The 15355-nt window shown below is 47.7% G+C and overlaps 1 protein-coding gene across 1 annotated transcript in view; it reads right to left on the bottom strand.

Moving 5' to 3' along the window:
- Window positions 1-15355, bottom strand: part of LOC127543051 (vascular endothelial growth factor receptor kdr-like) — a 194835-nt gene that overhangs the window by 13089 nt on the left and 166391 nt on the right. The window contains exons 22-28 of the mRNA XM_051969017.1: window positions 14153-14250; window positions 13454-13576; window positions 12977-13088; window positions 7032-7131; window positions 5657-5762; window positions 3485-3600; window positions 104-185 (exon numbers count right to left, since the gene is read on the bottom strand). Coding sequence (XP_051824977.1) covers window positions 104-185; window positions 3485-3600; window positions 5657-5762; window positions 7032-7131; window positions 12977-13088; window positions 13454-13576; window positions 14153-14250 — 737 coding nt within the window. The remainder of the gene's footprint in view (window positions 1-103; window positions 186-3484; window positions 3601-5656; window positions 5763-7031; window positions 7132-12976; window positions 13089-13453; window positions 13577-14152; window positions 14251-15355) is intronic.

Here is a 15355-nt window from a genome sequence, read left to right as displayed (position 1 = left end):
ACATAGCCTTTGAAGGCCCTGAATTCAAGCTCCCTCCTTTTTTCACAAGAGTCTTGGTAATTCTTCAGCACTGTATCAAATGGAGAGAGGAGGAAAAGCTTACCTCGGGCCTGGTCTTCTTGAGTTCCACAAGGACTTCACTGGAAGTCTTGCCGCTCAGGAGGCGCATCTGGGTGCCAAAGGTGCTGTGGGAGAGGGGGAGAAGTCAGCCCATTTTGTCACTGCGCCAGAAATTTCTGAGCAGCTTCAGAGTAATGTGGGTAATGCTCAGCCCTCAGACTTTGCCTTTGGATTCTACTCCCGAACTTTGTTGATACCTAAAGAGAACTGCCACCTGAGCTCAAGTCCCATTGGTGGATACCTTCTTTGCGTGTGAACGCAGGAGTGTGAGAGTGGAAGACGCCTTCTCGGCCCATACCTGAAAGAACTCTCCCTCTGTCTCATCAAAGAGGTGGCCCCCCACTCCTGTTTGAAGATCTCCAAGGAAAACCAACTTCTCACCTCATTCTACCAAGTAACACACCAAATTGTTGGGGGACTTCCCCTGGCACTGAACCTAAACTGACCTCTGCACCTTCTGCCCCCAGCTCCTGGGGCTGTTCAAACACAACAAAGCAAATCCTTCCTCCATAGGACAGTCTTTCAAACCCAGCTATCAGGCTGTGTCTTCTCTTGTCCAGGGTAAACATCCCCGGATGAGAACCACAGTAGCTTATGTGTGGAGAGGCAGCAGGAAACACCGCCCCGGGCACCGACAAGCGGGGGAACATTTCGGCTTTGTAATCGTTCAGCTGAGAGAGGCCAAGGGCCTTCAATTGAAGAGATGGCCCTCTCTGTAGGGAGAAGAGGCCAGAAGGCAGAAGGGCTGGTTGGAAGACATGCCGCAGAGTAGAAGGAAGAGGACTTGGCAAGGGATTGAGGCCTCCCTCACCTCTCTTAGGGGATTGCAAACCACAGTTTAACAAACAGGTCTAGAAGATAGTCTTCAACAACTGGAGGCCAGTTGTCATGGAGGAAATGGGATATCATAGGAATTCAATCTCGCCTCTGATGCTTGTTTCCTGTGTGAGATGTTGGGCAAATCTTTTAACTTTCCCGGTTCTCCGTTTTCCTCCCCTATCTAATGATGGGTTGGACTCGATCCCTGTCAGCTCTGACTCAATCATATTTCCCTCAACTTTTCAAGGCATTGGTCTTTTACTTTCATGGATTCCTGTGCAAGCTTTTCCCTTACTTCTGGATCTAGTTGAGCCTCATCTTCTCCAGGAAGTTCTCCCTCCTCCTTCCAACCCACAGTAACCTCTCCCTCCTGGAAATACCTCTGGGGATTCAAGGACTTGGCCTTCCATGGTTTTTCCATATGGAAGCAGTAGAAACATGAGTAGGTTTGGGGATGGAGGACTTAGTTGAAATACTGACCCTATAACCCATATGTGCAAAAAAAGTGGCAGCCCTTTTTGTAATGGCTAGAAACTGGAAATTAAATGGATACCCATCAACTGGAGAATGGCTGAATAAGTTGTGGTATATGAGTCTTATGAAATGTAGTGTTCTTGTTTGGGTTTTCTGAAGATCTTGGGAGCAGCCTGCCTTCCAGCAGATTAATCACCACAAAAATGGCCAGATGTGAAAGTCCAATTCCTTTATTGTCTCCTTCACAATCTAGTTCCCTTGCCTGGGGCCTGGGCTAATTTTCTTGAGGCCTTTCAGAGTCTTGGTTTCAGTGGGGAAGTGCAGGAGGCCAGCCACAGGAGCCTGACCGAAGATGGAAATGAATCTCTCTCCTTGGCTCCGAGAGCTTGAGCTCCCGCCTCCAGTCCTTTGTCTTCTCTGGCTCTCTCTCTGGCTGAGGCTCCCAGCTTATTATATGCTCTCTTATAATTACATTATCATAGGTGTGAATCTTGTTGGACTATATTAAGTACTAAGTGCATGGACTGAACTAGAGACCTATTCGTCACCGCGCTAAACTAGATCACCAGTGCCTTTGTCAATTCCACTGATTTAACACCTTGCAAGAATCCTTGTTTCAGAGTTCTGGCCCATGACAATGAAAGATCATTGTTCTGTACGGACCAGCAGGATGATTTCAGGCAACTGACCAGCAGGATGATTTCAGAGACTCATGAACTGATGCTGAGGGAAGTGAGCAGAACCACGAGATCATATGCAACAACAAGACTATACGATGATCAATTTTGATAGACGTGGCTCTCCTCAACAATGAGGACTGTGTAGCCGTCTCCCCTAAGAGAGGAGAGGGAGGCCTCAATCCCTTGCCAAGTCCTCTTCCTTCTACTCTGCGGCATGTCTTCCAAGCAGCCCCTGTCCCTTCTGGCCTCTTCTCCCTACAGAGAGGGTCATCTCTCCAGTTGCAGGCCCTTGGCCTCTCTCAGCTGAACGATTACAAAGCCGAAATGTTGCCCCGCTTGTTGGTGCCCGGGGCGGTGAAGAGGACCAGCTGCTCCCAGAGAGAGGATTGTGGGAACCGAGTGCGGACCAAAACCTAGCATTTTCACTCTTTCCGTTGTTGTTTGCTTGCAGTTTTGTTTTCCTTCTCAGGTTTTTTTTCTTTCTTTCTAGATCTGATTTTTCTTGTGTAGAAATATATATATATATATACATATATTGGATTTAACATATACTTTAACATATTTAACATATATTGGACTACCTACCATCTAGGGGAGGGGGAGGGGGAAGGAGGGGAAAAATTGGAACAGATTTTGGAAGAGTCAGCGTTGAAAAATTACCCATGCATATGTTTTGTCAATAAAAAACTATAATAAAATAAATTTTTAAAAAAAGAGACACTGACCATATCCTAACACCCAAAACATTTCTCCATTCTCAGCCCCGGTTCATTCCTCTGACAAACGAAGTGTGAGACCAAATGAATTCTGAGCTTCCGTCCAGCTCTAAATCCAGAGTCTCTGAGCTGGAGAGTGGATGCCTAGAGTGGTCTATACTTTTGTATCCTCCAAGCTAGTGAATATATAGAAATTCAACAAAAACTTGGTGAGACGAATTGAAGGGGAACGAGAGGAAGGTGATTTAGCTTTATAGCCTCATCTCCGTCACTAACTTTCCTCTCAGAGACTCAGTTTCCTTATCTGTAAAATGAGGCAGTTAAGTTGGATGAATTCTAAATTCTTAGGCCATAAAATATTTGAGCCAGAAGGGATTGCAGCGATAATTAAAAGGAGTCTTGGACGTCAAGTCCAAACTCTTCATTTTACAGATGGATAAACTGAGTCACCGAGCAAGAAAGTTAGCACAGGGAGAGAGCAGTTTGTACCCAGGTTACTGGACTCTTAATATCTCTCAGCATGTTTGTGAGGTCTTTCTAGCATTAAGAGTATAGGAGATCGTCTCCTCTCCTCCCGACTCCAATTCTTCTATTACTTCTTATGCTAAAATAATCATGAAAAGTCTCCCAGGCTTCAAGGGACAGGAATGGTCACAGTAACAGTATGGTCTTCACCTGTCTTCCTCAATGCTCTGGTGAGTGGGCTCATCGCTCACGGTCTCTTCCATGGGGCTGGCCTTGAAGTTGAGCTCTTTGTCAATCATGTTGAAGGGGATGTAGTCTTTTCCTTCCTGTACGGGCAAAAGAGACACGGCCTAAATTCCGATGCCCCACATCTCTCTGCCCGGCTTCCCTCCCTGGGGCTGCCCTGGGGATTGATGTTACAGCTCCAAGCCTGGTCAGGAGGAGGCCTCAGGTTTGAGTGAGGTTCTCCCACAGCTCCGACAAGGGTTTTGTGGGGCTCAGACACTGACTTGCGAGGCTTAGGAGGGATTGATTAGAATACTAGGGTTTGGTCCCCGGACCTGTTACTAACCAGTCCCACACTGGCCTTCAGTTTCCTCATCTACACAACGCTGCTATTGAACTATAACCTCTTAGCAAACACAGTATGGACGATCAGAGCATTTGGAACAGAAAAGAACAGAGTATGGAAGGTTGGAACGGCAGAACTGGGAGAGGCCTTAGAAGGCCTTTGCACGTGCTCTATTTTCTATATTCTAAGGTCTCTCCCAGCCCTGCCATTTTATCGGACACGCCCATGTTTGTCGTGAGATGGGGGGAAGGGGGGGGGTCCTTGTCTTAGATTTGGAAAGGGCGGGCGATACTTGCACGGGTGACCGGGATTACAAACTACCTGGGCCGAGATGAGAAAAAATGAAGGATCTTTTTTGAGAAAAAAGATGGGGCCATACCTTGAAGTCTCTTCTATTAGAGATTGAAGAAACCTGGAAGGTCAACCTGTCCAATCCCCTTTATCTTACTGAGAGCCCCAGCAAGGTGAGGTGACTTGTCTGAAGTCACATATGGGATCTCAGGAGCCTATGTCCTCTCCCCTTAATTTCCATGAAGCTGACAGTGTAAAAATTCTCCACTTCATAGATGAGCAGAGAAAGACTCAGTGAAATCGATCGATTTGGCCAGGGTCACGGCTAGGAGGCATAAAGGCAGGTTTTGAACCTTTTCTCCTGACTCCAAAGTCATAGTGATGATTATAAGGGCAAATCTAATAGCACCACCTGGGGGCGGGAAGAGGGAGATAAGAGTCTCCCTTATGAGGCTGGGCATTTGCACTGGAGCCCAAGCTTCCATCCGGGGATCCGTTATCTCCCGGGAGAAGCAGCTCTGGCTTCAAACAGAAGTGATCATGGGGCGAGATGAAAGGAAAGGCAAGAAGAGGAGGGAGCGGGTGAGGGTGATGAGTGCCCAGCTAGTAAACCCCATGGTGTGTGAATAAGGCCCGTTCCTTGCTTCCAGCCCCACTCAGTTGAGATGAGGACCGCCAGCCTATTACTATCTGCAGCATTAACTCCTTCACTCCCTACATTGTAATTATCCCAGAATTCAGCACCTATTGGGGGCCAGAACTGAGTGGGAGGACTGGCCTCTGGCTGAAATTGTTTACAAAGAGAGAAAACAGTGGCCTTTCACACCATTTCTTCATAATTCCCCCCCTATATTTGTCTGTCTGAGATATTCCCCTGTTTTTTCTCTCCCATTCCTCTGCTTTTATTTAATGGAACGGCCAAAACCGGGACACTCATTCTACTTTCCCAGCGAAGTAAAACTCTTCCTTCCATTCTGGTTCTCTCTGTCTCTAGCTTTCTCTCTCTTTCCCGTGTGTGTTTAAGAGTATGTATGGAGATTGAGTTGAGGCAATAAGAGGTTCACGGTGCCAACTCGGTTCAAGGTTCAGTCACTAGAAAGAGACAACGTCCTCTCTCTCAAATATTATGGCAACACACTTGGGTTGGGAAGTGGTTTAGGAGGCAACGAGGGCTAAGACAGTTGGTTTGGCTTGAGCATACCCAGGGCCCCAGTCTTGCCAGTTTATGACATGGGAAACTAATTAAAGAGAAGGAGGAAGAGATAAAAGGACTATTGTTACTCCAGAGCGTGGGGCCGCTGTCTCTCTAATTAGCCTCCGGTATGTTTTTTTCTGGCCCTAGGTGTGTGAATCTCATTTTAAAAATGGAATCCCTGCTCCCCTGCACCTGGCTCCTAGGCCTTCCCAACCCACCCCACTCACCCTTCCCACCTGCATGGCCCCAAGCTGGTTTCTTCCCTGAGGAGCAGGGAACCCTGATTTGCTATAACTGGATCAGGGGTATGAGCTAATATACATACCTGCTGAACACTGGCCTGCAGGAGATCCCCAAGGCGCTCAACCAGCTCGGTGAAAGTGGGTCTCTCCATGCATACACCATTCCAGCAATCGAGCATGGTCTCGTAGCTGCAGGTTGGGGAGGAACACCAAGATGGTCACACTACGTAACCTCCTGGTGGTCTGCTTTCTCTTTTCCTACTATCCTACTTTCACTCACCCCCAAAACCACCAGCTCCCAGGCAGCTCTGGGAACCAAAGTATCAAACAGGAGGTTTGGTCACCTCAGTGACTAAAGCAGCAGGCAAATGGCCAAGATGAAACTGATGGTAAGCAGCAGAAAGGGATTCAAACTCAGGTCCTCCTGAGTAAGGAAGTTGGTTGGTTGCTGCCTGTACTAAGAGGACCAAAATGACATCACTATGTTGGAGTCAAGGTACAGAGTTTCTGTCTATGGCTAATCATATCAATACGAACCCAGATCAGGCACAGATGGTCCATACGAATGCCGGATGTGGAGATGTCTCGGGCGGGGGTAGTCCCCACCTACCTTTCTAGTCTTCGTGTGCCTTAGTCTTTGAAATGTATGCACTCTTTGGCCTTGTGACACAGTCCTGACTTCTCCATGAACAAAACCCTGCATCTCTCAGCTCTAGAGATGCTCTAGCTGATCTCTAGGCCGGGAACACTCTCCCTCCTCTGACTCCTGACCTCCTTCGCTTCTTGTAGATCCCAACTAAAGTCCCACTTCCTACAGGAAGCCTTCCCCAATCCCTCTTAATTCCAGGGCCTCCCTTCTGAACATTATTTACTATTTATCCCGTAGAGAATTTGTTTGTGCACACGTGTTGGCTTGTCGTCTTTCCCACTAGATCGTGAACTCCTTGAGGACAGGGATCGGCCCATCTTTTGCCTCTTTTTGTAGCTCCAGCACTTTGCACAACGTGTTGTGCTCGACTGATTTCTGACTGATCCTCAGACTCTGAACTCAGCACCCTTTTTACCCTCCCTTCAAATTGAATGAGGAAATGCTAAATGGGAGTTTGGGCAACTGTTGTTAGGCCTTTTCACAACGAGTAATCACTTTTGTGCTTTTGTTTTTACCATTGAGTCTTTACTACACCAATTCTTCTGAAGAGGAACTGGAACAATAGTATATACAGAGCTGGGACCAGAACCTGCCAATGGCCAATGTGACTGCCTTGCCCTCTCCAGGTCTAAGAAATGAGTACAGGTTAAACTCCTTTATCTTCTAGATGAGAAGCCAACTCCTTCTCAATCTGGTCCTCTTTGATCTTTGAGTCAATTCCCAGGCACTCATTGAGACTTCCCCAAGTGGGCATTTGGGTAGCAAACCCGGCAAATTCAACCTGGGGATTCTTGGCCTAGAGAACTTACATTTCTGGAGTTGAATACTCGGGGGATTTCATTCGGCTGCCTTCCTTGAGTCTCAGGCAGAAATCCTCATCGATTTGCACCCCTGGGTACGGTGAAGCCCCTGGGGAAGACAAAGACATTTCAGATTCAGATATTTCTCTACTGTACCGAGAGATGCAGAGCAGGTCTTAGAAACCTCAGTGGACTGCTGAGGGAGGGCAGCCTTTAGGAATGGGAATACTTCTGAAGGAGGTGACTTGTACCCAGTCAATCTGAGCCAAGAGACTCTGATGATCAAGAACAATCAAGACAGATAACAAGCTGGCAAAAAAAAAAAGCGTGACATTATATTTGGATTTAGGAGTCTGGAAACCTAACTCCTAGAGTTATTGTGAGGATCAAATAAGATAATATTTGCAAAGTGATTAACAATCTGCCTGGAACATAGTAGGCACTTCAATAAATGCTTCTTTCCTCCCAGTCGTTTTTCCTCCTCAGATCTGTGGAGATGTTGGATGTGATGGCCTTGGAGGCCCCTTCCAGTCGTTTTTCCTCCTCAGATCTGTGGAGATGTTGGATGTGATGGCCTTGGAGGCCCCTTCCAGTCGTTTTTCCTCCTCAGATCTGTGGAGATGTTGGATGTGATGGCCTTGGAGGCCCCTTCCAGTCGTTTTTCCTCCTCAGATCTGTGGAGATGTTGGATGTGATGGCCTTGGAGGCCCCTTCCAGCTTGCCATCTTTGATCCTATGACTAGATAATTTTGGAAGTGCGTCCCAGTTGATGAAAACAGTTTCCTGCCATCGTACTGCTTCTGAAAGCTTGGGATCTCAGCAGTTCAGCTATTGTCTTTTCATGGCTCGGGAAGAGCTGGAGAAAGCGTGCCCATGGACGGTTGTGGAGCCTTTCCTTGCCCAAAGGTGCATAGCCTGGAGCTCCAAAAAAGGAGGGGGAAGTCTTGGGTGCCAAACCTCAGTATTCTAGAATCTGAGCAGAGCTAATCAAAAAAAGGAAGGCCCCAGGGAAAGGAGGAGACCAACCTGAATGGTTGAAAAAATACTGCACTCAAACTCAGGGACTGGAGGTGAAGTCCGGGCTTTGCTAATTACTAGCTGGTTGGCTTTATGATACTCATTTTTTCATTCCCTGCCTTCCTTTCCTTCCCTATCGAACGAGAGGTTGACTCAGTCAAAGGCCTACAAGGGCCCTGCCATCTCCAGAGCCAGACTCCGATCGAGGCTGTAAGTCTCTTCCCCTCCCTGGGCCTCGGTTTTCTCCTCTGTGAAAGAACGGGGCTTGCCTCGGTGGCTTCTGAGGGCTCTTCTAGTTCAAATGTCCCATGATTCTGTGATTCCCGTCCCCTCAGCTCCCTCTCCATCAAGGGAGTATCTCAGTACTGGACAGCAGGACCTGGCACCTGGACCACATGTATAGAGGTTACTGATGAGCTTATCTTCTCCTGGCATCATGCTCTGGCCCCGACCTGGGTCCTGGGGAATTTAGCTTTTGCAACTTCACAGGCCAAATCTGTGGATCCCTCCCAATAGTTTATTCTCTTCCTCAAATTATTATGTTAGGACCTAATGTGCCCAGTCAAAGAAGCCAAACTTCTTCCCATGAGGCAATTCCCATGGGGATTTCTTTGGAACACGAGAGAGGAAGTGGGCAAATGGTGCCATTAAGAGGAGCAGGGCAAACGGGTAGTCTCCACGCAGCAGGAGGCTGCATCCCTCGGGCAGCCCTCAGTTTTTAGCGCCTGTTTCTAAGGGGAGTGCTTCAGAAGAAAGACGGCAGCGGGTGTGGAGACAGGCGTCTGGAGAGAGCAGTCCTAGCTGCTGTGTCCTGGACCCATGGGGAAGGGACATGAAAGTATCATCAGAGTAGCTCATACAACTCCAGTGTCTAAAGATATTTTTCTTGTCACAACGAGACAGGGAGCAGGAAGATGATTCTTCCCATTTTACAGAGGGAGAAGCAACTAAGACTCTTAGTCAAAATCATAGGATCCCTGATCTCAAGCTGGAAGGGGCCGACTCCCTTAGATGACAGAGGGGGAACCTCAGATCCAAGTGGGGAAGAGACTATTCCAAGTCTCATAGGGAGGAATCTAAACCTAGAGCTGGAAGAGATCTCAGAGATCATCAAGTGTAATCCCTTCAGGTTACAGAGGGGAAACTGAAGCTGAGGGAAATCCTATTTTTGCCATGTATTATTAAATGCTAGAAGTGAGACTTGAACCCACGTATGACTTCGTGGCCCGTGCTTTATTTGGTACCACACAAGTACAGTGTCTAGGACAAGGGACAACTACTGTTCTCTGCCCTGCTTGTACCTATTATATTCACTTTTTCAGGGTCACATTTTCAGAAAAACAACGACAAGCTGGAGGATCAGGTGGGAGCATATACAACGGCACGGAGATGGGAGATGAAGAGTGGAATGGACAACCCACGGAGAACATAAGGAGCACAGGTGGGATTTGAAGCCAGGACCTCTTGCCTCTGAATCCAACACTGCGTCATGCTCCCCCTGGCTTCGGGCTTCTTCAGCTAACAGAATCCAGTTGTGAAATCTCGGTTCTCCACAGCATACACAGAGGTGATGCCGGGGAGCAGACGCTACCCTGCGTGTTGATTTCATTTTTGATTCTAGGCATGCCTTATTTGACTGAAGGCTAAATTGGGTGATTGGCTTTCAACAGAAATCTTTTCTTCTGGGTGTTCAATGCCCTTCATCTCTGAGACGAGACTTAGAGACAAACCGTTCTGGACGAGAGCCAAACCATCCCCCGTAGGGAAGACAAACATCTCTCCATGCTCTTGCTTCACAATGATCTATAAAGCTTTGAATCCATCCCCCTGGCTACCCAGGGACGTCAACCTCTAATCAAATATTTACTCCTATTTTATTTGTTTCCAAAGCGGGGATGCCCGGCGACCCTTCGGGAAGGCCCGGCCTTGGCCACGGATACAGAGCCCCAAGAGGACATTCAGAGCAAATGGGGCTAGTTGCATTGTGCTCCAAGGGCCTCACGTTCCCAGTCTCGCGGGGCTTTGCCTCTTCCCATACAGTCTGTGCTCTGGTTCAAGCCCTCATCCCCTCTTGCCTGGAATATTGTATCAGACTCTCTTTGCTTCCCCCACTCCAACCACCCTCCACTCAGAGGGCCAAAACGAAACTCTTAAAATGCAGATCAAATCCTCCTTTTCTTCTGTTCCAGATCCTTCCTCTTGTGCTTTGAATAACATGAAAATGTATTTTTAAAAACCCCTTGGCCCGCCATGTCATGTCCTCTGGGCTCCGGCTCTCACCTGCCTTTGTGGGTTTTGCTCATGCTACTGATCTTTGTCCAGTCAGGCCATCTTAGTAGTGGTTCCCTTGAGGCCCAGAAGGAATTCTTCTGCCTTTACTTCTTTCAAAGAGCAACTCAGTGACATGTGCTCCACAGGGACTTTCCTGACGCCCTATTCCTCACAGTTAGCTCATTAGTACTCTCTCTCTCTCTTACACATATTTTGTATTAAGCCCAGTCACCTGGTCACCAACTTGGGTCTAGGTTTGATTAAGAAGTGAGTGCATGGGACTAAAAGTACATGGGTCATAGGTACAGTGAATGGGATGTTAGACTCTGGGCCAGGAAAACTTGGGTTCAAATTCTGCCTTAGATAGATACTTACTAGCCATGGGCACCATGAGATACTTACTAGCCATGGGCACCATGAGATACTTACTAGCCATGGGCACCATGAGATACTTACTAGCCATGGGCACCATGAGATACTTACTAGCCATGGGCACCATGGTTTCCAACTCCTCATCTATAAAATTAGGAGGTTAGATTCACTGGTCTAGGAGGTCTCCTCCACTTCCAAATCTACGGTCCTTTCCGTTTTGTGCCCAGTATAAAGGTACTTTTGAATCATTTAAATTGATTCAAATGGTCACCCTTTCTCCTCTGCAAAAGGAGAGATGGCCAGGGACGCTAGTGATCCTCCCTTCTTTCTAGGATATCAGGCCCTAGATAGGGCCCCCATTTCCTGGTTCTCTCCTCTCTCTCTGACTGCTCTGTTTCCTTTGCTAGATCCTCCTCCTGGGCCCTCTTCTCTTCTGTTTATGTGTGCAGCTCAGTCAAATTCAGATTGGTTGATGACTTTAGCTTAAAAAGGTCAAGGTCTCCCATCTCCAATTGTCCTGATCTCTCTCTGGCCACTGGACCCGGATGACTCTGGAGGGGCAGGCGAGGCGGGTCACCTCGCACACATCTCCCTCACTTAAATCCAATTCACTTTCACGTCACGTCGTCACCTCCCTGTTTCCGCGGTCCTCTTCGAGAACGAAGGACAGGCCACAACGAGGCGTGCTACATCACTTCATCTCATCAGCTCCCGTACATTCAATTATCATCTCCGTACCAATGACTCTCAGATCTACTTCTCCAACCTTAACCTGGAGTCACGCACCTCCAAATGCCCGTTAAACATAAGATGGATGTCCCACGGACACCTCGAAGTCGACATGTCCGAAACTGAGCTCGGTGTCTTTCCCCCCAAGCCCTCCTCTCTTCCTAATTTCTGTAGAAGGCGCCACCACCTTTCCAGTCTCTGAGGCCCACAGGCATCAATGTGGACTCCTCACCACAGCCAAGCCCCGTAGATTTTACCTTTGGAGCATCTCTCTAGTCTACGCCCTTCTCTCTTCTGACACTGCCCTGACCCTGGTGTGGCCCTCATCCCCTCACACCTAGACTATTGTAATTGCTGGGGGGGGGTGTCTTCCTGCCTCAGGTCTCTCCCGACTCCTGTCTATGACGCCTTCAGCCACCAGAGTGACTTTCTTAAAGTACAGATCTAATCACCCCTCCTCCCCAAACTCCAGTGGATTTTTGTTCTCTCTAGCCATCCCCCAGGCCTGGAATACAGCTCCCTTTTCTGCTCTAACTCCTAACCTCCCTGGCTTCCCTTAAGTCCCGCCTCTTACAGGAAGTCTTCCCTATGCCCCCCCCTTCCGTTCCAGGGCCTTCTCACTGGTCATGATTTTCTCTTGCTCTGGCACGGAGCTCGTTTACACGTTGTCTCCCCCGCTGGATTCTGATGGCCTTGTGAAGGCAAGGACTTTCACGTGTCTTTGTGTCCCCAAGGCTCAGCACGGCGCCTGACACAGAGTAGGAGCCTAGAAGTCGGACGCTTATTGACTTGTTCAAATGGGTCGGCTTTTTAACAAGTAGGGCCTCAAAACTAGGGCAATTGAAATTTTGAGGCTTATTGACAGGATTGGGATGAACAGAATTCATCACACCTGAAGTTCTAGAATGGAGCCAAAGCTTCCACAGAGGAATGGATCGTCTTGGCTTGTGCTCTGAGGGTTGGCTCTGCAAAGGTCATCACAGCCAAATGACTCATCAGCAGAGGACCAGCTGTTCTTTCAAAGGCCTTATTCTGGAATTCGGCCCGTCTCGAGAGAGATAAATTTGGGGACAAATGATGGGAAAGACAGTGAACCTGCCATCAGATATGCTCCATCTGGGGCTTCTGAATAATCCAAAAGGCCTATGGAGATTTAGGATGAAGCCCTCATTTCTTCCTCCGCTCCTTCCCCCTAAAAATAACACTAGCTACCTTTTACAAAGCTCTCTAAGGCATTAAACGTGTTCGTTTTATTTGATCTTCACAATCCTGGGAGATTGGTACTACTATTATCCCCATTTTACAGATGAGGAGACCGAAGCAGACAGTGGTGAGGTTTCTTGCCCAGAGTCACCCAGCTAGAAAGGATCTGAGACTGGATTTCAACTCTTGTCTTCCTGACCTAGATCTAGCCCTCTATCTACTGGGCCACTGAACCGCTTTCAAGAGCCCCTCCTGCAGGCCCCTGACATCCGCACCGTCTGACTGTTTTTGGATCTGGAGGTGATTGGTCTTGTCTGGGATCAGCTGGGCCAGGAGAGGAATTGTGGCTGAAGGATGCTTACCCAGGGAGAATATCTCCCACAGCAGGACTCCAAATGACCACACGTCACTCTGGGTAGTGTAGATCTTATCAAAAATAGCTTCAGGGGCCATCCACTTGAGAGGAAGCCGGGCCTGGAGGACCAAAGCAGGAGAGGGACAAAAAGAGAGGATAAAAGAAAAGAAGAGACAGAGAGACAGAGAGAGTGAAAAACACAGAAAGGGAGAGAGAGAAACAGAGACAGAGAAAGGAGAGAGAGCCAGAGACAGGGAGAGAGAGAGAGACAGGCAGAGACACAGAGAGAGACAGAGAGAGTGAAAAACAGAGAAAGGGGGAGAGAGAGAGAGACAGAGACAGACAGAGAGGAGAGAGACAGAGAAAAAGAGCCAGAGACAGAGACGGAGAACCATTAGAATGCTTCATAGCCTCACAAGATATGCAAAAGCCAAGCTTTGAGGCAGGGGCATCAGGCTAGCTGGCGGACAGGTGGCACACTTACATCTCCTTTGCGGACATAGTCAGGGTCCTTGTAGATGTCTCTAGCCAGGCCAAAGTCACAGATCTTTACCACGTTGTTGTCAGTCAGAAGGATGTTCCGAGCAGCCAGGTCCCGGTGAATGCACTGAGGAAAGGGAAGGGGTGGGTGAGGGGTGAAAGGGTGCTTAAGGGGCTAAGGCCCTGTCAGGAGAAGGGTTCAGGAAGCTCTCAGAGGTGAGAGAGGCGCATGCTGGGGAAACAGGGAAAGGGCCTTAGCTGGGAACCCGCCCAGAACAATGTAAAAGGGCAAATGAGGACCGATCTTATTGGTTCTGTCTGAAACGGGGTAAGGGAAGCACAGCTATGGAGTTGACATGAGAACAGCAATACCCACTGGCTTCTCATGACATGATAGTGACCAAGTGCTCCCAGGGGCAAGAACTATCGGTTAAGAGGCATCCCGAGGAGGGAATGACTCTACTTCACACCCTCAGGGTACTGTCAGTAGAATCATTTGTTGATTCATTTAGTAAGCATTTATTAAGCACCTACGGGCCTGTGCTTGCCTGTGTGGGGTTGACAACTATTTTTTAGATAGGGGGCCGGATGGGGATTCTCCAACTACCAGGGAGCATGGAAGGGACCTCACATCAAAGGTCTATGTTACTGAAACTCCCAGATCAAGGGAGCAAGAATGTTAATGAGGAGGACAAGTGCTCACTTTTCGGGAAGCAAGGAACTCCATGCCCTTGGCCACTTGATAGCTGTAGCAGATCAGATCCTCCAGGGTCAGAGGTCGTTTAGACAGATCTTCAGAATCTAGGGGAGAGCAGAGGCCCAATGAGAAGGACAGAGGCTGGAAAGGAACCCTAGCAAGCCGACCTCTTTCACCTGGATGGCTAAAAAGAAAGACAGCTAGAGAGGAGAAACAGGAGAGGGTTAGGGTTAGAGCACTGATTCCCCTGAGAATTTAACATAGCGTGGAGAGTGCATTTTCTCCATTCTCACAGATAGCCAACTGTTGTCCGTTGGATAATACCCACTGGGTGCTTTGGGGATAAGAACTCACTGTTTTGACAAAAACTGCTGGGAAAATTGCAAATTAGTATGGCAGAAACTAGGCACTGACCCACACTTAACACCGTACACCAAGATAAGGTCCAAATGGGTTCAAGACCTAGGCATAAAGAAGGAGATTATAAATAAATTAGAGGAACATAGGATAGTTTACCTCACAGACCTGTGGAAGAGGAAGGAATTTATGACCAAAGAAGAACTAGAGATCATTACTGATCACAAAATAGAAAATTGTGATTATATCAAATTGAAAAGTTTTTGGACAAACAAAACTAATGCAGACAAGATTAGAAGGGAAGCAATAAACTGGGGAAACATCTTTAAAGTTAAAGGTTCTGATAAAGGCCTCATTTCCAAAATATAGAGAGAATTGACTCTAATTTGTAAGAAATCAAGCCATTCTCCAACTGATAAATGGTCAAAGGATATGAACAGACAATTCTCAAATGAAGAAATTGAAACTATTTCTAGCCCTATGAAAAGATGCTCCAAGTCATTATTAATCAGAGAAATGCAAATTAAGACAACTCTGAGATACCACAACACACCTGTCAGATTGGCTAGAATGACAGGGAAAGATAATGCGGAATATTGGAGGGGATGTGGGAAAACAGGGACACTGATACGCTGTTGGGGAATTGTGAACACATCCAGCCATTCTGGAGAGCAGTTTGGAACTATGCTCAAAAAGTTATCCAACTGTGCATACCCTTTGATGTAGCAGTGCTACTACTAGGCTCATATCTCAAAGAGATCTTAAAGGAGGAAAAGGGACCTGTATATGCAAGAATGTTTGTAGTAGCCCTTTTCAGAGTAGCTAGAAATGGCTGAATAAATTGTGGTATAT

Source organism: Antechinus flavipes, chromosome X (assembly GCF_016432865.1).
Source record: "Antechinus flavipes isolate AdamAnt ecotype Samford, QLD, Australia chromosome X, AdamAnt_v2, whole genome shotgun sequence".
In the NCBI taxonomy this organism is placed as follows: Eukaryota; Metazoa; Chordata; class Mammalia; order Dasyuromorphia; family Dasyuridae; genus Antechinus; species Antechinus flavipes.
The sequence above is the reverse complement of the archived record's forward strand: the minus strand, read 5'-3'. Positions and strand labels throughout refer to the sequence as shown.